Source organism: Hippoglossus hippoglossus, chromosome 12 (genome assembly GCF_009819705.1).
Source record: "Hippoglossus hippoglossus isolate fHipHip1 chromosome 12, fHipHip1.pri, whole genome shotgun sequence".
Taxonomy (NCBI): Eukaryota; Metazoa; Chordata; class Actinopteri; order Pleuronectiformes; family Pleuronectidae; genus Hippoglossus; species Hippoglossus hippoglossus.
Genome location: NC_047162.1, coordinates 4981511 through 5007955, shown reverse-complemented (window position 1 = coordinate 5007955; position 26445 = coordinate 4981511). Strand labels below are relative to the sequence as shown.

The 26445-nt window shown below is 41.1% G+C and overlaps 1 protein-coding gene across 1 annotated transcript; it reads right to left on the bottom strand.

Annotated features, from left to right (window-relative positions):
• Positions 1–1445: 1445 nt before the first annotated feature.
• On the bottom strand, positions 1446–26095 carry tnfrsfa (tumor necrosis factor receptor superfamily, member a). Its single transcript, XM_034602039.1, has 10 exons — positions 25769–26095; positions 14325–14496; positions 12157–12288; positions 6552–6663; positions 6105–6238; positions 5900–6004; positions 5765–5811; positions 4888–5166; positions 4742–4778; positions 1446–3963 (listed from the first exon to the last, which is right to left on the bottom strand). The coding sequence occupies exons 1-10, from the start codon at positions 25799–25801 to the stop codon at positions 3872–3874; spliced, it is 1143 nt and encodes a 380-aa protein (XP_034457930.1). The 5' UTR covers positions 25802–26095; the 3' UTR covers positions 1446–3871.
• Between the last annotated feature and the right edge of the window lie 350 nt (positions 26096–26445).

The following is a 26445-nucleotide window of genomic DNA, read 5'->3' as shown; positions in this document are numbered from 1 at the left end:
AGACTAAATCCTGAAATGAAATCAAACGCACAGAGTGTGTAAAGGATTTGAACCTTGTAAAAAATACATTATCAGTTGATCATTGACAGTGCTGATGGAGACTGAAGGTGATCTTTATGATAACTGCAGGGGAAATCAAAGGCACATGCTGTACGTCCACCATGGCCAATCCTATATGTATGTCTAGCTCCTAAAACGTAATTCTCGACAATTGTTTTTACACCGATATCCATAAATGATTTCCTGAGAAATTGAGATGGAATAGTTTCCCTGGCCCATAACCCTTTGGTACAAATCAGTTCAGCTCTTTGTTGCGTAATCCAAACAAACAAACACAACCTCCTTGACCTTGGCAGAGAGCGCATAGTAGCGTCACGACTCAACAGTCCTTTTATAAAACCACATTTCAATCAACTACATCCAGACTTTTATCTGAATCTGCACCAAATTCATAAATTTGTTAATACATATCAGTTTTCTAAAAATGCCCGATTGCATTAAGATCAATAAATCATTGTCTAAGAAATCAACCAAAACATTTTTTCCCGCAATGTTAAAGAAAGTGATCAAAAAATTCCTGGATCTGTCCAAAAATGTAGTAGGTTCTTTCTCCACTAATGCCCCATCCTTCCACAACATTTCATAGAAATCTGATCAGTAATTTTTGCGTAAACAAAAAAAACAAACAGACAGGGGTAACAACATAACCTCTTTGGTTGAGGTAGTAATTGTTCACTAACAATAGCATCACCTACTGGCCAGTATATGAAATACAATGTCCTGTTTGACGGTTGAGTCAGCCATGTCACATTGTTATCAACTCAACACGAACAGATGAATAACTGGTGAACAAGCTGAGAACATACAAACCTATAGTGCCTCTATGAGCGCTGCTCTACCACAAAACACACAATATAGGGAATAAAAGAAATGTTCAAATATTTTTCAGCATCTCTTTGGTTTCACAGCAGAATTTACTCCGTACAATTTAAATGAAGCTGTGGATACACGATTAAGTATTGTAACTATCAAGATATCAATGGGCTTTGGAAAGCTATCTATGTAGCATTATGTAGAATTGACCGTAAACAGTTTACGTACCATGATTACTCTTCTAACCCTTTCATAACGGGCAGCTACCATGATTAGACATGTGGGGTTCTTTTATTAACTATAGGCTCATGTAATATTAAATGTAACATATGTATAAAGATTATAGCTCTCCTCATCTCAGATAATTCTTTCAATACTAAGATTATGAAGTCGAAAGATGTATATAATTTGTGATCCTCTTATTTTAATAAGTTGTATGTTTCAAAAATAAATAAAAATGTTTAAGAATTTCACAATCTGGCAGAGCAATGGTTCAAATTCAAAATACTTGATACTTTTAATTTTCTCCAGTGTACAAGAACAATGAAAACATCAGTCACTTCACACAGAAGTATCTGTACAAAACATTTATTTGAAATTGACATTAAAAACAGCTTTTTGTCATATTTGCATAAAGTAAATCTGAAATCCATGACAAGCAAACAATAACTAAGGGTGAGGGACATGATTTTAAATGGCTGGACAGAAAGTTGTTACACGAGGGATGTTGATTGAACAACTCAGGACTTGCAATGAAATATGTAAAAAACAGAGTATATATGTAAAAAAAAGAGACATACACTCACTCGAACATGCGCTGAAGCCTATTCACTGCCATGCTACTTCCAAAAGGCTGAGAGGAATTTAAAAGAGGAAAAATGGAGGAGTTAAAAAAGAAGCTGGAAGTGAGAACGTTAGGTGAGGAAGCAGCGTGTGTAGGGTCCCTATAGAAATTGATGCAGGCTGTATTTTCATTGTCTGTCAATAGATGGCAGTGCCAGCACTGTAGAATCACTCTGCAGCAACAATATATAACTCTGTAACTCTTTATACACGAGACGGCAGAAAAACTGGTTTCAGCTGTCACAACCTGAGCTGCACCCACTCTGGTTCGCATTTCTTCAATAACTTCATACCTCACTATATTCATTTGGGTTGATAGAGCCTGTGCATATGTAAAAATGTGTACAGTATGCTTTCAGTGAGGATTCAATGCTCTTCAGACATTCTTATGTACACTGGACAGAATCGGGGGGGGGGGGGGGGGGGGGGGGAGAAAACACATTTGAGCTTCTTATTGAATCCAGAAAAGTTTTCCTTCATCTTCCTCTGAGTCTAAACAATCCGTACCTGCACCTCGAGTCACCGCTGACGTGTGGTCGGACTATTCGGTCAGACGGTTAAACTAACGACAGCTGGACTCAACCCGCCGTCATTTCAACCCTTCAAATTTGACACGTTCTACTCTTCAGCATCAAGTAAGATTCCACACTGTTGTGCACGTGCTGTGAATGGAAAGTCATTCGTGAGGGTTATGGCACACGCAATATTGACAAATCAACGAGAAACGGGAGTTCGAACAAAATATCAGTCACATCTTGAAAAAATGTGATGTCAGTCATTTTTGCCCTGTAGCTAGACATCATAACAACATAAACAGACAGTGTGCTTGTTTTCCAGGGTCGCTTTTGGCAATGGTATAAATAATAAAAGATAGTTATTATTCAATACAATAAATATATCAATAAATAAAAGCGACCTCTGAAGTTTTGTAACTTACTTGAAAATATCATGGAAACATTTTTTTAAACTGTCGAAAGTTGCTCTAACAGAGACAGCCTTTGTGAAATTCCTTCTCCAACGTTATGTATGAGTAGTAACACTGAACACGTAAAAGGCCGGACGAAGAGGTTTCTACAATGTGACGTGGTTGTACGAAGATTTATGAATCACTATGCTCTATGAATGAATCATAATTATAGAAAAATGTGGCCGAAGTATATTTAGATCATCAAAAGGCATTGAAGAGGTAAGTTTTATGATTAGCAAGACTGCACATTAACTGTTGGCAGAATAAACGGACAAAATGCTTGTAGACACAACAAACAAACCAAAAAAAAAAAACATAGCATTATTGTAGTTTTAATCCTACATGTGCCAGAGGTCAGTGCATCAGTGAGGCACAGTATAAGTGACCGTAGTTAATGCCACTTCTACAAACCAGTGTATATGCTGTCTCCAGGTCGTGTGCTGTGATCTGGGTGGGGGACCAGAAGAGCGACACACACACACACACACACACACACACACACACACACACACACACACACACACACACACACACACACACACACACACACACACACACACACACACACACACACACACACACCACACACCAGAGAGACTTTCAGTATTTGGCTGCGTGCTGCTTCGTAACAGTCTGGAAACACGCAGCGGTTGGAAGTTGACGCCTTCAGGTTTTTTTTCCCTGCTCTTTTTCTGTTTGGGTTGCTGGGTTAGCTATTAGCACAAACCTCCTTCTTCTCCGTGTTCATTATAACACGTCGGTGTTTGGCAGATCCTCGACATCCTCAGAGTGCTCATCAGTATGACTCGACCTTCCCCTTTTTGTGTTTTTTTTTCTTTTTAAAACTACTGGCTTCTGAATACATTGCCGGGCCGCACAAAGAGGTAAGCCTGTTCGTGAGGACACAACGTCCACCGACAGCGTCTGTGTGCTTTTTATTTAGTCTTGTATTAAATGTCCCCTGTTTGCGTCTGCTTCAGGGGCGTGTCTGCGTGCTTATAGTAGCCTCTCTGCAGCGCCATGTTGGCGATGCTCTCTGCCGAGCGCCGCTGGCCCATGGTTAGCAGAGCGTCTAGCAGGTCGTTGATGTCGGCTTTGAGTCCCTGCCTCTGCATCCAGATCTTCAGTAGTTCATAAACTTTGTCCCCGGGGGGGCTGTTTTCCGCGATCCGATGCTGTTGTCGCTGACTATCCGATCGATCGGAAGAACTTGTTTGTGGATCCCCCGTCCAGGTGCTCGTCAAACAAATCAAAGCTCTTCCTCAGGGATTTTTCTGACCCTTTAAAAACAGAGAAAGTTAATTGTGAGAATAATAATAGTAAACTTATTCATATAGCATGTACAAAAAATCTTAACAAGAAGTAAAAACCAAAAAATGTTTTTAAACCAGCCAAGGCAGTTGACTAAAAGGACATTGGCCACATAAGAGGCAAAGACTAAAGTAAAAATGGAATAAAATTAAAACAAATTAAAACCAAAAGTTTTCAAATGCCATAATAATTACCATGAATTTTAAAAGAAAGACATTTTGAAATGTTATCCAAATGCATTTTCTTACAATGGACCTATAGTGGATTGTTAAACTTATAAAAAACGAATGTGGCAACAGAAGCGCGCATTGTCTCTATATACGAATTTGGAAACAATCGGTACATTTCAGTACATTTCCCTTCCGGGGATGTGTTTAAAAAAAAAATATTCGAAAGGATCAAACAAATCTGTTAAGCCATGTCTTGTCTAATTTAGCATGAGAAAAAACAACGGCAAAAAAACACTGCATGCTCCAAACCCCTGAAGGATATGGCCTGACCGTCCATGAGATTATTAATCTATCAAGCAGCTAATGTGAGATCTTGAGGAGATACTGTTTATTTGACTTCCCTGTGGACTGACATGAACTGCAATAAACTGTGTGGTTTTCTGTGAACAGTGAGCCGCCTTTTGGGGCAAATCAAGTGCCACGAAAAATAGCTTCAATAGCAAAGAACAACACAAAAATAAGAAATGGCTCTGGAAGTGGAAATGCCCCCCCCCCTCTCCGCCAGCAGGAATCTTACCTTGTAGTGGCACTAGTTGATGTCGCAGAGGATCGTCCTATAACGAGAAAATCCAAATATAAATTGGTGAACATGTGAAAATGAAATATCAGACTTGAACAGAAAGGAACTGAATCTTTCTGGTGCTTCTTATCTTCTCCCCTCACCATGTCTGCAGGGGGCAGTCTGAAGGCAAGGGGGCTCTGGTGTGGAGTGCTGCCAGAGGAAGCCGCTGTGGGCAGGGCGGACAGGCTGGTTTGAGACGAGCTGGTTGTGTTAGGGAGGCTGTCCCCTAGTCCCCGGTCCTCGTCCTCCGGCGGAGACGACTTGGTTATCCCGACCTGGGTCTCCTGCAGCAGGGGCCGAGACTCCGGACGGGACTCCTCACCCTCCAGACCTGCATTCTGATTATTCTGCCGCTCCTCTGCTGTGGCTCCACTCTCGTCCTGCATGGTAGAAAGAGGATGAACATATAGTATCTAGATTATGTCAGCTAATTAATAATACTACAAACAATAATAATGATAATAACAAAAATGTATCATGACATCAAAAAAACAAGACATCACTCAGGGCATGATTACACACAATAAGGAGGTCTAAAAAGGTGCGTTTCAAGTCAGGAGGTAGGTGGGGAAAGGTCAATGTGACGTATATCTTGTGGGAGACTATGGGCTTCACATCTGAAGACCCCATAGAGGATAAACAGACAGGAGAAGGTCAAAGCAATGTTTGACAGGGAACCGGTGTGTTTAATGGAGGACAGGGGTGATGTGTTCTATGGGAGGGGTTCTGGTGGTGATCCCGGCAGCTGCGTTCTGGGGCGATGACATTTTACGGAGAAGCGCGAGAAGGAAGACCAGAGAAGAAGAGAGTTGCAATAATTGATACGGAAGGTGACGAGGGCATTTTCTTGAATTGGAGCTTAGCTTAGCGCTGGGTGTTAAAAAAAAAATGAACAGCAACTTCCCCGATAGTGACTGCTGGCACACAAGAACAACAACAATCAAAAAGAGGTAAACATTGTGAAGTAAGTTAACTTACAATGGGAATCTTCACAATTTCACTGGATTCACAATGGCTCTTTGTGCCTGTTTGAAAGAAGAAACATAGCATTAGGGACTCATCCTTATTAAGAGAAACTGCATCACAGAGGTACAGTACATGATGTCAACTCACATGGTAATTCACATGAACGTTGCTTGATCACGAACCACCACACAGCCAGTCCAATCAACAATATCAGGATGATGGCCAAGAAAATATAAGATATTAAAGGAACCACTGAAAAAAGAAAAAGAAAATGAATCAGTACAATTCAATTTTAGACACACCAATCTACAATTTTTAGTAGGAGAAAAGCAGCATGAAACTGTGAAGTCACCTGTTTCGGCTGTGGTGGAAGGGGTCGGAGAGGGAAGGGCTGTGGAGGTTCTGGTCGGGGACGGATCCCGTTTTCGACACCCTGTGTTCGAAAAGGGGGTGCACTTCCTCACCTCCTCCTCCCCTGGTTTACACCTGCAAGTTTGTACAACGAATTAATACTTTTCAAGTGATAGTTAAAACATTCAAAATGCAGCACGACCTTTGGTTCTTCTGATTGTAATTCTGTTGGGGGATATAAGCTTGTACTTTCAGCCCGAACCAGCATTTATCCCTTTATCAAACTTCCAGCTCCCTCTGTAGCTACAAGAGGTTTTTATCATCTCTTTCACACATGTATTAGTAACTCCCCAAGACCTGAAAACAAACTTTGTTGTGCAAAATCAGTTCCCCTTAAGTCATTACTAAAAAAAAAAAGGTATCTTAAAGAGAAGTAAACCAGACGTACTTGACACAACGTTTGCAGACTTCACAGGCCTGCTCTGGCACACAGAAGGTCCCCTGTTTGCACTGGCACTTGGTGTCTGTTGTTGTTGTGCATGACGCCGTTACAGTCTGATCTGTGAATATAGTTGAGAAAGTTGTGAAACAGCAGACATGTCGTAAATAATATCATAAGAGGGAGGGCCAGGGATGTAAATCTAATCAGATTTAAATAGATCTCTACAAAGACAAACAAAAGGCCACTCTAAAAATGTGTACTAAAAAGTACACAGACAGATATGGAGCCATGTGATTTGATGAAATGATTTTCTTAAGCGACTGATACATAGATACACAGAGGGCATTATGTGCTTTAAGGAGCAGTAACACTGACAGAGAGCCGACTTTCAACCACAACATACCAGCCCCTGCATTTCCCCCTACACAGTAAAATGTAAAGCAGTGTTCCACACACATCTGTTATCACATCCAATTCTATGAGAAGAGCTCAAGAGACGTACAAATTAACTGTCCAACCTAGAGTGAGTGAGTGAGGAGTTCACAACTTCATCTCACTTTGAGAAGCGAGGATAGTGTTTAATAATCACATTCATTAAACCCAAGACCAATCACATAGTGTTGAATAGGAGAGAACATGGTGGACTTTAAGCTCATTTGGAGGCAGTTTGCAGTTAAGAGGTATCGTTTGAAGAAAAAAAAACAAAAAACGATCCAATTTTGTCTTCCTGAATTTCTCCTCATTTTAATAGCATAATGAGTGAGGGGTATCTGGCAGGGTTCATTTATTAAATTGAGCTCTCAAAGACAGTAGCCAGACACAATCAAAATTAATCACACGCCAGCAGTCCACCTCCACAGGTCAACCTTTTATAGAAACCTAAGGTTTATGCTCGCCAATTAAGGGAAGATTTCAGCATTAGGTGCATTTGGTAGCAAAACATGAGCATTCTCAGTTACAAAGTTTATAGTAAGTTTAAAAACTCTGTCAAGAAGCTTTTCACATATTGATTACTAATGAGGATATATGACGAAATTAACCTGGATGTGTTACGTCAACTTTGCTACATGCTGAGAATAACTTTGCAAAGATTCAAAGTTCACGCTCAGTAATCTGTCCGTAAACACTTTATTTCCTTCATCTGGGAATTAATGAGGAGCTGTAAAGCATTCTGTTGATGAAATGGAAAAGATGTGTGTATTTTATGGGGAGACATTCATTTTTTTATCTCTGTGTAAGTCTGAGGTTGAATATTTCGTTAAGATAAATGTTCTCAATAACCACAAAGAGTTTCAGTTAAAGTATTGTGTCTCTCCAAAGTGATTTTCTTGTGTATATATATCATAGTTTGGTTTTAATTAGTTATTTGATGCAATTAAAGATAGTGTGAAGAATCAGCTTGATAGACGGCTGAGACCAACTCATGATTGGTCAAGCATGTGTATCGGCGGGACCTCCACACCAGTCATAATTGCGCAGACTTACTGACGTCAAAAGCGCAAGACCGCCGCACCGTATCTGGAATGTTTTAACTTGATTTTGGTACATTGGGAGGAGGTAGAGCTGCGTCATCCATATTTGTTTGCAATTTGTCGGATATACCTGAAAAAATCTAAGGTTAGTCCGACTGACGACGGCACCATTCATGGTTCACCAAATCAGCTCACAGTATTCAGGTCATGTGATGCATCATGGCTGTGAATGTGTTCAGATGAGATGTGCCGGCTGAAAGGGGAATTTCGGCGCAACTTTGTCAAGATGGATAATTGTCACAAACCAGAAGAGTTATGACGTTAAAACCTTCAGGCCGAGCACATGCCCAGGGTTGGTTTTAATGAGTTAATACAATATTGGGCTGGCAAGCAAGGAGCATTATTATATACACAACTAAGCTTATAGTGTGTTCTTTAGGTAGTAAATGATTGTCTCAAATGAAATTAATTTTCAATAAATCAGCTAATTATGTTTTTGTTTTGAAGCCTCAGTGAAGACTATTACAGAGTCTAGAAAGTTATCATGCCAACAGGGACAATGGGTTTGGTTGTTATTATATTAATGACATAATAATCCCAATCAAATTACTATTTTCCAACAAAACTATTTCCCGTGGGGCTTGTCTTATTTGTTCCAAAAGACAGGGTGTAAACACTCTGGTGGGACAATCACATTTCTTACATAACAGTTAGCCATTAGATAAACGCCCAGCCTGCAGCACGACCAGCATCTCAGATATATCACCCAAATATTGAGCCATAACAAATAACTGCTGATTAAAAGTGAAAATATCAGATATAAACATTTGAAAAATGCTCATCGATCGAACTTCTGAAAATATCTTACAATGATGCTATTGATTTCTAAAACAAATGGTCCTTGCAAGAAAAAATGTCTTAGAAGAGAATTTGCACACAGAGGCAAAATTAAAAGTAGTTAAACAAAGCGGACCTTGTTAATCATTTTGGTAATTCAGTCGAATAGAAATCAAGTTGTTGTTGTTTTTCACCCCAGTGGAGCCATTTTACACACTGTTGACACCGCAGCACTCTCGGCTCCCTTCACGCTGCGCTACAGAAGCTCATTTCAATCTGAGATATGCCGTGTTGGACACACACTGTGACTGGTGCCTGAGGAAAGTGCTATTGTAGGACAGTTACATATTCATGCTCGGCGTTGACTGCAATGTAACACACGGAAGTGAGCAACAATAGCCTTAAAAAGGATGTGAGTCAGGGTAAAAGCAAACCTCCATTTAACATAATAAACCAGTTGGCAACAAGTCGATATTGAGCTACCAGGAGGCAGCTGGTGTTTGAAGAAAACACTATACTTCTTGATTCTGTTATTTTATCACATTGGTAGGTGCTTTGTACAAGTCTGGATGTTGTGGGCGGAGACGATGAGGAAGTGAAGCGTCCCTTTAGTCCAAATTGAACATTAACACATTTTTCTGTGTACTTCCTGTCTAATCTAAGCCATTAATACAGCTTGTTTAATCAGAAGCTAAAGTCAATAATAGAATGTTCTGATTGAAAACCACATCACTAATACAAGTGAAAGAAATATTTTCCATAACATTAACTCTGGAGAACGTCCGCCCAATCAGGTCTAGACACTTCCCGGAGTTAGCCGTTACATATGAATAACAGAGCAGATTTTCTGGGTCAGATTCGTTCGGAAAATCTTGTTGGAAGTAGGTGTGCCGAGTATCTCGAGAGTAGCATAGTAGTCTTTTTACAAGATTCTATTCACTTTAGAACAATAGTTGTAAAATGTTGTTGGCCATTCAAATTAATACAGAAATCACAAATAATTGACCATTGACAACAGTGTCAGCCCTTACCACCAAAGGTTTCGAAACTCGTTGTCTTTCCAAGTTGACCTCTTCATCTGTGTCTTCTACATGTATGTCTCCTCTTTTTCATTCAGAGATATTTAAATTATTTTAGTATTTTTCAGTTTTGTGTCCGTCATGTGTTAGAAATCTCATTAACTTGCCCCCTTGCGGAATTCTCTGGTTATAATCCTGCTGTATTCTCACATCAACTTCTCTGCAGTTTATATGAGGGAGCTGGAAGGAAAATCTCTGGAGAATGACCGCAACAACTGACTCGGACATTCGTGTTCTCACATTCAGCTCCTGTGGATAATTTCAGGAGAACATCCGGAGTGCATGTCTGAAAGCAGCTTCAGGCAATGCTTTAAAGAGACCGTAAACCTGCTGCATCTGACACCAGACCAAGATTCATCCAATCAACAGTAGCCTCGTCAAAGATATTTCATAAAAGGAAGTTCACCGGTAACAGCACAGTTTGTTTCACGCCAAGTTTCCTTTGGTGTGTTCCCTTTCATTTTTAACCTGTTTTTATGTTGCAAATACGTTTAAATTAGAGCAAAAAACACACAAAGCTCTATTTTAAAAAGTGCAATGAATGAGCACAAAACACACCCTATGTAACACTAGTCTCTTTTCTGTAGCTGCAGCCTTTCATTGGACACAAAGACGCCCAGTGTGGGAGACAATGGGACACAGCCACACCCAGTTCACCCAGGTAGGGCAGACACACACACAAGCAAGTCTCCCGAGACAGGTAACATGCTCACATTCAGTGTATGGAACAAAACAACAAAGACACGCCCTACTACTCCCTGTAACATCAGAAAATCACATTTTCATAAGTGCATGTGAAAGGCAGGGGGCGCAGACAGTAAGGTGTTAACTTTCCAAAGCAATATAATATCTTTGACAAGTTGGATTACAGGAAACTACTTTTATGTACGGTTTTTAAATTTAGTTCAGTGTTGTTTTCATTCTTCTTTTTTTTTTTTAAACCTTGCACTTATTTTCCGCATTCAGATATGACAAAGCCATTTCCTGGCTCAACCTGACATGATAAACTAACTGTAGCTGTCCATAGACAAATAATAAATCAAACATGTCAGACAAGATGGCAAATATTTACTTGTTCCCGCTTCTAAGATGTGAATATTTTAAGGTTTTCCACATTGCTGAAAAGGTTAAAGGTTCAGTGCAAATTTAGTGATATCTAGTGGTGAAGCTGCATGTTTCAGCTGAATACCCCCTCACCTCACCCTCCCCTACCAACATGAAGGGGAGCCTGTGGTAGCCTCCAGTTGTCATAAAAACTCAAAAGGTGTTTAGTTTGTCCAGACTGAGCTACTGTTAAAAAAAAAAAAAAAAGAGAGGATCCGCACCAGATGTAAATATAAAGTATTTAAATATAAAGGGCCCATTCTAGGGTAGAGAAAACAACAATTCGTACAATTTAGATGAAACACTATTGAAAACATCACTAGGGTTATTATATATAAAATTTCTGCCAATAGATCCCTTTCACCTAAATCTTACACACTGAACCTTTAATTGAGCCTCTTTGGGTCTTGGAATGTTAGTCAGGTTAAACCCTTTTCAAACACATTATGAGATTGCTCATGTTGTAACTGACAACAATATTGCCAACCCTCAAAACTGAAGTCTTGCATACGATACGCGTTGCTGTTTGACTTGTGGGAATGCGTTAAATATTACCAAATTGATGACATTTTAACTCTAACTCACATGACAGTACTAGAAATAGCTTGTTCTTCGCCACTCTAAAAAATATGTACTTGCCAGTGGCAGTTCAGTGCAACTGCTGTATTAGAGCAGTGAAGAAGAAATGATTTCTGAGGACATTTTTAGTTTGTTTTAACTGGGTGAAACTAATGTTCTTTGAAAATGTGGTATCTGATTGGTACATGTATTTGTGGACTGCAGATGCCTGACCCAGCACTTTTTGCAGTATCGGAGGCATTTCGAATGCTAGTTTCAGGATCGGAACATCTCTAATTTAGAGTAAAAAAATAAGGCATATTTAGGGGAGTGTGTGTAATCTGGTGCAAATCAAAATCAAAATCCAGATATAGGAGATTTAAATGTGGTTTCTCAGGGGATTAGACTTTTAAATCAACTTATTGGAGAACAATGGAGATTTGCTATAAGAAAAAAACGAAAAAAGACCAGGTTGTAAAAAAACAAACTAGATAGTATATTAACTCTCAATCAAACTTTTACATGATCATATGAAAAACCAGAGTCAAGATGAAGAGTTACCTAAACGGCAGTGGGTGCACGGCAGACAGCGGTTCATCCCGTTGGAGTGCTCCGTGTACGTCTGTCCGTGCTCACAGGGAAGACACGTCCCTTGCTCTTGATCTCTCTCACAGGCCTTCTGCACATAGGTTCCTGGAAACAAAACAAGAGATCACTCAGACGTCAACTCAGGTGATTAATGGTTACACTCATTTGTACGGCCACATCCTGACGTCACCAATGTGATGCATTTCCTGCTGAAACAGGATGTTGGGGCAGGACATGCAGCTTGACATTTACGAGAGTAAAGTGTTATCTTTGCTTAAATTTATTAACAGTTTGACATGAGATTTTCCAGGAAGACGTCCACATTTCTTGGTGACTGGAGGTAAGGAAACCAATTTACTGAGCAACACAGCACTTTGACCTCCTCCAATGGTCGATTGTCACACTTTGAATTTCTATACTGAGTTCATGCATGCTGGGAATAAAACTAATTGATTCTCATGTGTTTTCAGGATTTATCTGATGCACACATGAAAAATAACAACAACAACAAAATGGCTGCAAAGACGTCTTAGGTTGAGCGCAGTGAATATTCGGTAAAGTTTGAAAGGCCCAGAAATGTTGGTACTGGTCAAATTGTTTGGTTCAGAGTAAAAACTGATTTTCAAAGTTCATCCAGGCCAAAAACATTAGGCCTGATTAAATAAAAGATCATAGTGACGAACAGAAGCAAACACATTTAATTCCATTAAGTTGTCACAGTGGTTTTTAAACATGTGTCAAAACTGACCAACTGGCAAGAATGCAAGAAAACAGAATTCCAACGTCTCACACACACACTGCTCTGTTTTATATGTTCATATCCATTAATTCTAATAATAATAACTTTTAATTGTCTAAATATTATTTTGTACTTTTGTCTCTGTGGACACTGATGAGGCCTCAGCTTTTCACTATAAGAAATGAAGTTGATTAAAGTAGTTACACTTTCACTGAATCTGTAAAGTCAAAGAGACACAAAACAATGTGATGAAAGTAAACACAAGGTTTTAAACTGTTAATAAATGTGTTCATGCAGACATTATTCAATAAAGGAGCATGTGTTTTAGAAATGACATATTAGTTAATAACATTGGGGATTTACGACTGCTGAATGTGTCTGTATGAAGTTTCGTTTAAAAGGAAAAAAACTGAAATACAAAACCTGAGTTGATTCAATAAAAAACAGGATTTCTCAGTATTCATAATGGTAAATTCAATAATTGCATTAGCCTAGCAGCAGCATGCAGTAATTGCATCTTGACTAAATAAGTTAACGGCTTTACCAAATTATTTACATAATAAATAAAGATATTTGGTACATTGAAAAACTCCGTCAGGACTTAAGAATAACCTCAGGTTTCCTGTTTTTTTCCCTTCACTTGATGCTTCACTCTGCTTTAATGGGTTTGGGATGGAGCAGCTCCTGGACATCGCACATTCTTTCCACACCAGGAAAAGAATGGTTGCAAAACTGGTTTATGATACAGTTCAGGTTATGGGTTTGCTTTGGTTAATGTCAGCTCTTTTATATTAGAAGACACAGATCAATGCTTTAAGGTGCAAGAAACAAGTTTGATCTTACCAGCCATGGTAGTGGGGCTTGTATTATTTCCACTTTATTTTATCGACCAAGTCGGCCCAACAACAGCCAATTGGCAGTATATGCACTTATGCGCAGAGGCTCACGCCATTATCGGCAAATGCAAGTATGGTCCGATGACGTTGTGTTTACGTGTGAGTGCAGATAATTATACAATATATAAATTAATATATATAATAATATATATATAAATAATAATAATAATAAATAATAAATGCCAGTTCGTAGGTTTATTTAGATAGTTGAATGGATGAAAAAAAAAAAACTCAGCCAATCGCAGATAGAGGATATATTTGTTCAATTGCCCAACCCTAGTGTTTTGGTGTGTTTGTCTGTCAGATTGCATCGCCACACTAACATCAAACTTTCCAGAAGTGTAGTCGAGATCTGAAGGCTGAGTTTGAAGGTGGGTTTGGTTCATTCCGTGTGGACTGAGCACTCATGTAATAATGTAATAATCCGAGTGGTCATGGGTTGACCGGCGTGATCCCATCACAGCTGAAGGGTGATTGTACATTGTACACAATGTGTTCCTCCTCACCTGCATGGCAGTTGAGGCAGCAGAGTGTCTGGTGGTGGTACTGCTCGTTCTCCACGCAGGTTCTGTGTTGTCGCAGCGTGAGGTTTCTGTATTCTTCGCCGGACCACTGCGATGCCGGAAGGTCCGCTGAGTGACACACCAGCCCAGCACTGAGGAGCGCTGCCACCAACACCTGAATCATCAAGGTCAGGGTGAAAAACAGGGAGGTGGACAAGAAAAGAAGGGAAGGGGGGAAAAAAAGACAAAAACTTTGCTTTATCATGTGTATCCACATTATACAGACTCACCCACCCAGACTCATTAGATAAAGGACAGCAAAGAGGAGAATCTATCTTCATAGGAAACCTTGTGTGAGCAATCTACAGCTTAATGTGAACCATCTGATCTGAACATCTGCCGTGGGAAAGCAATTACGGGAGACATGCAGCTGGTCAGAACTGGAGGCAAAACAATCCTGTGTGTGCATAATCCAGAGCTACACACCAACTACCTGCAGTGCAACAGGCAGCCTAACTTAATTATTTCATGATCTAGTTTTCTTAAAAGTAAAAGAGTCTGCTTCCTCCATTGTGGGTGTACCAGAAAAGGTTTTTGATAAGGTATCTCAGCTAACACCAGCACGGTGCCCATATCAAATGGGATTCCAGAAACCCCATTCATGTAGCAGATAATAACAGGCCTGTGTAGGTGGGGTACTGAGAAGAATATGGCCGAACACTTTAGTGTGGCCCCCGGGCGCTGGTGTTTATTCACACGCTTTTCACCATGTCAATGTGAGAAGGCCCCATTCATTGGCAAACAACACACTTTAGTGCCTCTACTTCAAATGACCCACATTCTTAAACCCCGGCTCTTTGAATGCCGCGACATGCGACACCGCTACGAAGCGCCTCAAACGCAACGCGACACCTCCTGGGTAAATGAGAGGCCTAGATCTGGAGGTTTTGTCTCTCTCTCCCCCCTCTCCCCACCTTTAGCAGACCAGGAGAGAAAGAAACAGGTTAGGGTGGAGCGGGCCAGGTTGAGAGGGAGAAAGAGACGGAGGAGGGTCAATAAAAAAGTGAGACAATGTAGACAACGGGCTGAAGATGGGATGTTCTAGTGGGAATACAGAGTCTTAAAAAGACCGTGTGGGAGAATGAGGGGAAGAAAGGCTGGAGAGCACAGAGACAGACGTAGAGAAAAGAGGGACAGGCTGGGGCCGAGACCAGCTCCTGACGCTAGACTGGGCTCTCTGGAGGGCCGCCATGCCTTGTTGCTCAAAGGAACTTTCCCCTCTCTCTCGCTCTCACTCTCGCTCTCTGCCTTTTCCCTTCACTCTGCTCACGTCAGACTTTCCAAAGACGCTAAAAGGCAGACGTGGAGGGGCAGACAACCGGCAGAGCAGTCACAATCACACCATTTAGATCTATCCAAACATTCTGGGGAGTGGGGAGGCAGAAGAGAGACGGAAAGGGGGAGGGAGATAAAATGAGAGAGGATGGGAGAGGAGAGGATGGGGGGGGGGGGGGGGGGGATAACAGCTTGCATGACACAGGGTGAGTCTTTAGACTTGAATACACTGTGTGTGTGACTGCTGGTGGGGTGGGGGGGGAGTAGAGGGACATGGAACTGGGGAAGCGAAGTGGAAGGCCGTGTGAAAAGGCAAAGAGAGAAAAATGCGTATATAAGCACATGTAGCAGTGGAAAGAAAGATGGGGGGGGGGGGGAAGACAAGCCGGAAAGAATGAGCTGCTGCATTGAAGGTAATCCTACACCTCCGCAGAGCAGAAGGAGAAAGTTAAATTTCAATCGGTGCCCCCAAAAAATATTTTTATCCAGGTGTGAGAAGCTACTAAATCACTACAGCCAATCAGAAGTCAAAACTCAAGTGTCTCTTTGACAGTGAACATGCACAGACGGCACGGGGATTACATCATTTCACATCTTTGTCCGTTTCGGGGCCCGTTATTTAAAACATTCCCAGGTGTATCCAATCCCGGTAGCTAACCTGCTATGCTCCATAGTTCAAGGATGGTGCACAGTGGTGCACAGTGCGACACAGTTGTGTTTTATAAAAGGGAAATACAGCTGCAACTGTGAATTGTTTTAATACAGGTTCATCTGACAATCATTTCCCAGATGAAGCTATTTGCTGTTTTGTTCTTTAAACTGTAAGAAAATGGTGAATCGTGTCCATCACAAGTTCATGACGATGCATTCAAATGTCTTGTTTTTTCCAGCTAACAGTCCAAAAACCCAAAGATATTCAGTTTACATTGATGTAAAACAGAGACGAGCATGAAGTAATGCTTGGATCTTATAAAAATTATTTAAAGGATTAATTGATAGTCAAAATAATTGATGATTCATTTTCTTACTTTTCTATTGACCAACATGCACTCAGTAGAATGCATGCCTCATCCAAGGCACTAAAGTGCACTCATGACACCACATTTCAATTCACCAGATCCAGATTTTAATTTGGATCTGAACCAAATTGCCCCCAATTTATATATTATAAATACCCCTTAATTTATATTGTATTTTTTTCATCAACATACATTAATTGTTCTCTGAGAAAACAACTAAAATTGGGAAAAATGCCTTATCTCGCAGCTTTAAAGAGAAAAAAAGAAAACTCGATCCGCACAGAAAATGAACAGCTTCCTCCTTGGGATGGCCCAGCGAGTAGTTTTTGCATATTCCTGCAAACCAACCAATCAACAAACCAAATAACTTACAAACGCAGAAAAAAAACCTAACCTCCTTTAAATAAGTTTTAGATTGAAAAGTGAAAAATACATTTTGTGAGTTATGCTGATGGTTTAGGAGATTTTTTATGTGACAGCAGAGATTCTACTCTCTATGTGCTAATATGACAATCCAAAACAAGCTTCCAGCTTTTATTTTGTAATAAACATGGTCAACTTTGTCAGCGGGAATCCTGGTTTGTGGTATTTTTTCAGACACAGACCGTTTGGACTCAGGGAAAACGAACAAGGCCTTCAACATGTGTTCACACTAATATCCTAAGGCTTCTAGACTACATGGGCACAAGTGCTCTGTATACATAAATGCTATGGGCAGCCACAATGTGGCTTAGTTTTACCTCTATAACCGAGCGCGGAGGAAGACTGAGTGACCGTAACCTCAGTGTAGAAAGCCCTCCAAACCCACAATTCCTGGAAACGGTCCAAACCTCGGCTGAAGTGGTTCCACTTCACAGCCTTTCTCCATCCTCTGTACAATGAGTGGGCCGGACTGCAGATCATTTGGAGGAACAGTGTCCCATTGTCACGCTTTCAGTCTGCATGTATGATGGGTTAGTACTGTGCTTGTGTGGATGCAAGTTAAACTAATAAAAGTCACAATAAAATAATGAGAGACCTCCTGTTTTTCTGACAACAGTAGCTTCCCTCCACTTCCTCTATAAACACCCCACGTTCTTCCAAATGGATGAACGGCCTTGGCACAGAATGCCGTGTACACTGAGAATGCATTTGTGACTAACTGACAGGACATCCTCTCAGTTGACCCAGGTTATCAGTGGGCCATTTAAGGGGGCTGTGATCACTCCATATTCCAGAGGAAATTACACTGACCTCCATTATAGAGAAATTCAAAAAAAGGGCAGAAACAGAAAATGCAATGAACTCTCGCACACAACACAAGACACAGACACACGCAAATGAACCAAGGGAGATTCTTCATTTCATATTGGACAGATGATTTCAATCATAGCCGACTGATAAGGACAGACATGATGCACCACATTATGCTCCTGTATCCGGAGTGGGACCTGATTCTTCGTATCATGCTTTTCTTATTAGCTGATCTTTTTCTTCCATCAACTGTTGTTGACTAGTGACAGTTACGATATTATACAGCCACACTCCCAGACAAGAAAACAGCGAGAAAAGAGCTATTGAGAAATTTTGATTCAGAATATCAAAAAACCTCTCACGTACAGTTTTGACGTATTCACATGACTTTTCTCAACTCACTCATGCAGACTACAGAACCAGTTAGAAAGCTGAAATTGCCACTTTGTAGTTTATGCAATCAATTTAATCCAGTTTTTTAATTTAACCTAAAGTGCCCAGTGATCTAACAACTTAATCAGTCTATCGGATTAAAGATGGTCAGCAGCTGTAGTGTCTGAGTCCACAAACACGTAAACCAACACAGATAAGTGACCATTACTATTTTCATTTTCAGGCTACACTAAACAATTTAGCCATTTCCCCCTGATGATATATCAGCACTGTAGCTCAGAACATGTTTCACTGCAGCTGCTGATTTGCAATGCATCATAAATGACTTTAACATGAAACGTTTACTTCAGTTCAAATGCCAGCGACATGTGCCTTCCTCTGACCTCACCCCAAGTCACGTCTTTATCAAATACCATGGCCTCCCGCTGCCACAAAAGAGAGAGAGAAACCCTCCTCCACCTCAAAAGTAGAGACAGTACAGCGTCTGTGTTACAGCTGCCACGACTGAGAAGTTCATTTAATGTCGGAGTTTGTGGAGAAATCTCACAAATCAAGTCCTCTCTCGTTGTTGAACTATTTCCCAATATTTTCTCCCGCTTTGTTTTTTCGTTGCGATTAATTCTCTAATTGTCTTATCTAACTGAATAAATACTATCTAATGTCATGTGTTGTGCTGTAGGCATATGCAGGGCTGCAACTTCCACAACTTACTAGAGCCATCATAAGTTTTCCAAAACTCCTAATTATTCTGTTACCAATATTACTTGGAGCAGGAGCAGATTATTTCTTGTGTTGATCAACTAATCCAATAATTGATAATTAATCATTTAAATCAATTACAGTCAATTCCATGATTTCTGCTTTGTCTTTTAAGGGAAAAAAATAGCTTTGTTTATGTTATTCACCATGAAGTACTTTAAACTTCTCAATGTTCCAATCTATGTAGCTACGAAGTATTCATATGGCTCTTTAACCTGAGGAAACTCAAATAATGAAACTAAATATTTATCAGAGGTTTACAGCGCGATACCAAACGGAACAGAAATGCAATACAACAACAGTTGTCCTCTGTAATTAGTTTAACAGTGAAGAACAATGTCCAAGTTTGGCTAACACCAGCATGTCAAGATGACGGATCAAGTACAATTTGTCCTAAACGACACTAAATTCAATAAGCAGTGGCATTACTCTGATTCTCTGCGCTGACCTTGACAGGACAGAGAGGACAGTGAATGCACTGCGAGCTCTGATTTGCAGATAAATCCTGGCCTTCGCTGAGAGCACGGGGAGGTGCCCAGGCGTGACTCTTCTTTAGTGATAAATTACACTGACATTTTGTGTTAGATGATGAAGACAAGTACAGCCCAGCTCATGTCAAGTGAGAGAAGTCTGACACTTGCTACAAGCTAAATCCAGAATTCAGCCAATCTTGGGTAAATTCATCATTATAAAGCTGGATGAAACAAAATGAAGAGAATAACACCCAGTGCCAGCTTGAAATAGTCAGAGAAGAAAGTACTAACAGTGTGAAATCCGTACTGGTTACATACACACATACAATAGAGTACACAATCACACATACAGTGTATGTGTGGGAGCGTGTGAAAAGCGGCAGCCCCCTCCTCTCAGGGAGCACAGGAAGCTTGAGACAATACAGAGGCTTCATGCAGGGTTCAGCTCCAAACTGTTCCCTCCACAGCAGCCGGCCTCAGAGCAGGCCCAGCACCCGATTAGACCCACAACATATCCGCTAGGCTGGATATTTATAACTCGAGGAAGCAGCCGCTCCACGACACAAATTCTTGAGTTTCCTCGGGAGGTATGCTTCGCCGAATAAGACGAGTGTAACGGTGTGTCACAAGCAGGTTAGGTAACATTCACCTTCATACCAGAGCAAAAAGAGAAACAACAAAAACAATCTGCAGTGACGACAGTTTGAATGAATTCCAGTCCCCAGTTGGTGAAATGACGGATACCATGACGTTGGTTTGTTGTTTTGATGAGTGAAAGAGAGAGCTGAAAGTGTGAAAGCTTGAAGAGTTGTAAACAGGTGCAGCATGACGCACACTGTGCAGTCGAGGTGGTCTCTGTGGTTTCTAAGGGTAGCTTGCTCACGCCTGTACACACCACAATTGTGACTCACATGGTATGCTATTGAGGGATAAGCAAGGACATTGAATTTGAACGTCAGCAACATTCAAAGATTGAATTTCGAGATTTGCGTGCAGGGAGGCTTTTAACTTAGGCTTTTCAAATTCTGATTAGGCCCTTCACGGAGAGGCAGAGTGGCGACTCACAAGACAACTCCAGGAGGGAGAGAATGAAAAGAGCAAGAAAGGGTGACTAATAGATTCAAGTATGTGCAGGAATCCATCCGCTCACTCTAGAGACAATCACATTAGCTCCATTAAAGCTTGTCTTTGTGTAAAAGTGGAAAAAAGTATGTGAAGCGCCGGCAGTTCATAGCCTTCTTTATAAACACATCCCAAGAAAAAATGTGGAATATGTGACTGGTGAAGCAGGTCAACAAGGACCATCAATAGCTGGAATTTAAGTTGGATTTATGTCTTTCTAAACAGATGTCCATTCTCTGGACAAAGGTTGAGTTTGTGTCTGAGCCTCACCACTGCTGTTATGTTCTGGTCATTTATCCAGGAGAGCAGGAAGTCAAAGGATAGAACGCTGATCCAAACCTTATGTCTTACACCTTATGTCTGGTCTTTTGTTCATAATTCTGAGGTGATCCTAAATGTCAGAGCATCCTACACAGCCATTTTTACTTTTTTAAGATGCTTAGACTTGCCAAGTCTGAAAGGAGGTCGGTAACTAAGAAAGTTCTTCATTATCAACTGAAATGGCAGTCCCTACTTCCACCATGGCCCAACAGTGGGCCATAATGAAACCATATTTTTGAATCATTCTCAGAAATCAATGAAAATGTCCTGTCTCACAATGTTAAAGGGGAAAATATTCATGAAACACCCCCCTGATCTGGATCGACATCAACATTTAATGGGTTCTTCCCTGACACACCGCATCCTTCCACCAAGTTTCATGGTGATAGTTCCAGTTGCTTTTGTGTGATCTGGCCTACAATCAAACCAACCAACCAACAAACAAACAAACAAACAAACAGGACAGGGGTGAAAACATAACCTCCTTTGCAGAGGTAAATAATCCACTGAATAGTTTAAGATTCAAGAAAATTCATGGATATGCCATAAAAAATGTTTGTTTTGTTAACAGTCAAAACCAAAGATATTTAGTTTGTGATCACATTACACAAGAAAAATGTGTAAGTCGTGACTATTGAGGAGCGCCAAGCACGACTATTTGATATTTTCTGCATGAAAAATATTTGAATCCATGAATTGATTATTAAAGTTATTTGTAATTTTGCTAATTGACTAATCGATTGCTGAAATCCCCACATTTGCTGCAGTGACACAGCATGATGGCATTTTAATACATGCATAAATAATTACATTTTGGGGATTAATCAATCATTTTGTATCGTCAATGTCCTACAATAGTTACAAAATCGTCCCACTTCCTGACAAACCAGGGCACATTTTCCAGAGACATTAAATCCCAGTTTTGTGAGGGAGAAAAAAAGCAAGATAATCCTTATGTTGGATTTTCTGGGATCAAAGAATAATTGGATTTTTTTTTCATAATAAATAAATAAAATTATAAATTGATAATCAAAGTCTATTAACAACAATGAATTAAGCTCTAAACATTGGAGTTAAATAGCGACCCCGGGCTTTATTCTCATATCTACAAATCACTCTCTGACAACACAGTCCTCCCAGTAAGCATTACGCATGCGTCTTAAACTTTTGTAAAGTGGTAGAGTCAAAACAGAAATGAGTTCAAGAGAAGTAAAAAAAACAAAGTTGAGAGTAGTTTTGTACCCTTGGGCAACCAGTGTCTAACTCTGGTTTAATGTCATCAAAGAGAACTGTATACCTGTGACTCATGTGATCTGACCTATCACATGATTCTGAACACATGGCAGAGCTGCGCGTGTGTGATACAGTTGTTTGCAAATTCCTGATGACATGAGTTAAGTGAGTTCAACTTGATTTGTCCCACGAGAGGAACAACTACAGTGAGAAATACAAAATATGTGAACATTACATTGAGTTAAACCCCCTCTGCTCACATGTCTAACAATACAAAGGAGTACCTCCTCATAAAAATCAGTGCCAGGGTCACTGTCTGACTTGCAGTAAATCCCTACTTATCTCTAGACGGACCATTCACGTGAGCTCTGACTTGCCTCCATTGGTATGCCTTATATGAGTACACAGCACCTGACCAGGTGGCACTCCCTGAATGAGTCAGTAGGCCTTTGATAACTGCAGAGTTATTCACCTTGATGACGACAAAAGCTGCAACAGGTTACGCAATAAGTAATCAGTAATGCTTTCCTGTAAAAAGTTGAGTGGAAACTATAACCCTTTTTGGTAAAATAAAACCAAATACTCACTTACATCTAGCTTTTGTCTGAAATGGTAATAGATTCACTCCCGGGTCAAATGACTCTGAAGTGGACACAGGCTTTTATCGGCTCTGGCTCCAATCGACTTTGATGGAAACGTGACACCGTGGTGAACAGGCTCACTTCGTCTTCTTTATTTTGACGCTCTAGACACTAATAATGCCCTTTCTCTGCGCAACGTAGTGATGCTTGTTGAACTTCCGGGACTTGGCACGTTATTACATATGGGGAACAACGTGCAACAGTGATTTTTTTCCTCTTCGATTCATGTAAAACGCAACACTGGCAAGGTGAAGTGAGAAAGCTTCTCAGTTTTAGGCACGTTCGTGGCCCATCTGGTGGAAACAACAGAAAAAGCTAACTCTTCCACTGGTAGTGGGAACGAGGTCAGTCGCCTTTATTTTGTGGGTTTACCCGCATTTAAAAAAAACTGTTATTTTGTTCATCCTGTAAAGGAGGAAAGGGTCATGCAAATAAAAAAAAAGGCAAACAAGCACCTGGTGTCTGACAGTGAGTGAGTTGCACTGCATTGCATCACTCAGTGTACCGTAGCTTCTCTAAGCCACAGGCTCGGCTGTAAACCGTTCACATGGTCAGAGCAGCGGTTACAGTTTCAGGGAAAGCTACAGAGTGGCCCATTTGTTGACAACTACTGTCACTGTGTCCCCAGCGACACAGTTTGGCCTCAGCTTGTCCCAGATGTCAGTCCTGCCCTCGTCTGTGTTGTCCACAGAGAGAGGGGGGAATATTTCCTGTGTGAACCCACACCCAGACCCACAGTAAACTGCAATCACAGATAGTAATCTAGTGTACATTTGCATGGGCATGACAATTCTAAGAAGTAAACTGATGCCATTAATATCGGCATATCTGTGTACTCTAGACAGGAAGTTTACTGGACGGCCAGGCACGTACACTCAAGGCAATTTGAGGGGGGTTGGGGGATTAGAGAGAGGGGCAAAGGGGGAGAGGGGTGGCGGTGATGGGGGTGGGGGGTGAAGTTTTCCTGGTAGTCCCTTAGCAACAGGGCCTGCTGGCGAGGCCTCCAGAATGTACTGTGGTTTACAGAGGAGATAAACATTGACTTTGCCACCCGGAGAAGTAAATCTGATTTCAGTAATGGAACACTGCATGACTTAAAACACAGTTCCGACAACGCAGAAAGCAAACACTAATGCTCCAGGGCACACCGGCAGAGGTTATATCTACTTTAACTGCAGTATTTACAGTGAGCAGAGCTACAGTAATAACTGTATAATGGTATTTCATCACATGTCCTGTGTGATGAAATATCGATGAACTTACAGTTTGATGACGACACTCACCATCTATGAAAAAAAGCAGAACTTCCTTTGTTGCATTATTAAGAACCCTGATTCTTTTTCTGCATCTTTTCTCAAACTATGTCAACCAGTAAAGGAAGTGTCTTAAGGGAAGTGAGAGTCTATCCTAAGTTTTTTTTATTAACCAGAAGACTATTAATAAATAGTCACACTTCGAGGCCTTACAGCGAGCTTACAGTGTTTCTGGTGTCAGGCTTTGGTGCTGTGCAGCTGGAAAAAACAACAGCAGAGGAATGAAAAGACGTCTCTGTGAAGGCTCCAGAGTGGAATAATCTTGCATGGAAAAACTTTTGCGAGACGGTGGCTTTAATTGACTAACTGGCAAGTTGATTTCTTGGCTTTTCAGGGGTCAAACTGATTACGGCCTCAGACATGTCGCAAAACCCCGTGGTTCTCACACTGCGCGCACAGTGGGATTTAAGTCTGTTTCGGAGCAGAAGTGCACTCCACATGCAGGCCGGAGCTGCGCCGCACTATTAATAGTGCCTATAAGGGCCCGGCTACATCCGCTGTGACAGACGGAGAGCCATCATACGCTCAATGTCTGCACATTATGACCACATGATGTCCAACACAGATGGTGGCATTAATGGTGGGGTGGGGGGAGGAGGAGGAGGGGGCTGAGTGAATGATACAGCACATGTACTGTACTGAGCACAAGAGAGCAGAGGCAGGAGCCAATGTACTTCAGGTGAGCGCCGCTCCTGGACAGAAATAACCAACTTCAGTCAACAACAAACCACCGCAACAACAAACACAGTGTTGTCTTCCTGTGTGCGTGCGTGCGTGCGTGTGTGTGTCTTCCACTGGAGACAATGAACAGGCTTGTTTCATCTACTCGCTAAAGTTCACAGGCCTGGTCGTGATTTCAGCTCCCGTGTCACAGCACAGCGTGCCCACAAATCAGTCAAAGGGTGTGTGTGTGTGTGTGTGTGTGTGTGTGTGTGTTTGGTCAAGGTATTAAATATGCTGTAGGGACCTAAACACAGTCACATTATGGAACCTTGTCTTCCTTAAGGAGACAAAAGCCAAGTCCCCATAATGTGAATCATTACATTTTAGGGTCAAGACATGTTTAAAGGTTAAGTTTAGGGTTAGGCAAATAGTAAGTATGGTTAAGGTTAGATTAAGGTTTGGTATAGGGTTAGGGTTAGTCAAGTAGAAACTCTGGGTAAGGTTAGGCAAGTAGAAACTATAATTAAGGATAGGTTTCGGTTAAGGTTAGGCAGGTAATACCTATGGTTAAGGCTAGTTTTGGTATTAATTAGGGTTAGGCAAGTAGAAACTCTGGTTAGGGTGAGAATAAGTCTCCAGGAAATCACTGAAAGTCAGTGTAATGTCCTCTGAAGTCATGGAGACACGGCTGTGTGTGTGTGTGTGTGTGTACCTCCATGTTTCCACAGCATTATCAGGACTGTGGTGTGTGTGACTTGAAAATCACTAATAAACTAGTAAGTGAACTGTGCCGCTGCCGCGCACGGAGCGCGCACACGACGAGAGGACCCGCGGAGTTTCCAGCATATTTTGACCATTAATGGAGCTTCAATAAGTGACACAGACTCATATACATTGAAAACAGTCGAGTACAGCAAAGAGCTGCTCGTCGTGTTTACTTACAGAAAGTTTCCCGAGCACCGGATCCAAGTTCATCTTGGAAGCTTCGAGATGAGTCTCAATCCCCGCGGACCTCGCGTTGAAAAGCCGCCACAGCCTGAACGAGTCTGGCAAAAGAAAAAAATGAAAAAAGAAGCGCTACAGCGAAGAAGAAGGCAGCCGCGCGAGTCCCGCTTTCAAACTGTCCTTCATCCGGCCTCTTCCATGAGTTCCTCTGCTCTCACGCCAAACTTTCACTGCGCTTTCGCGGGACCAGCCAGACACACTGTCCCACACACAAGTGAACATTTCTCCACCTCCAGCTCCACTGACGTCAGGCCGCCCCGCAGCCAATCAACGGGCTCCCTTTGGAACCAAAGAAATAAGCAGCGTTGTACTGCGCTAAAATACAATATTTTAAATACTTTTAGATACTTTCCAGGTATTTTTTTTTACCTAACTACAATTATTCCGAGAGCTTTTTCTTATTCATTTGAGGGTAGCCTATTCCATAATGCTGTGGTCGACTACAGCAACTATACCTACTGTATGTTTTGTTTAATAATACAGACTCTGACATATAAATAAAGAATGCTGCAGGTCATGCTACTGAAAACACTTGAATGAAAAAGTCTCCAAACTAACTTTACAAAAGACTTTGGCCGATAAAAAAATAAACAAGTAATTATCCCATAATTAAA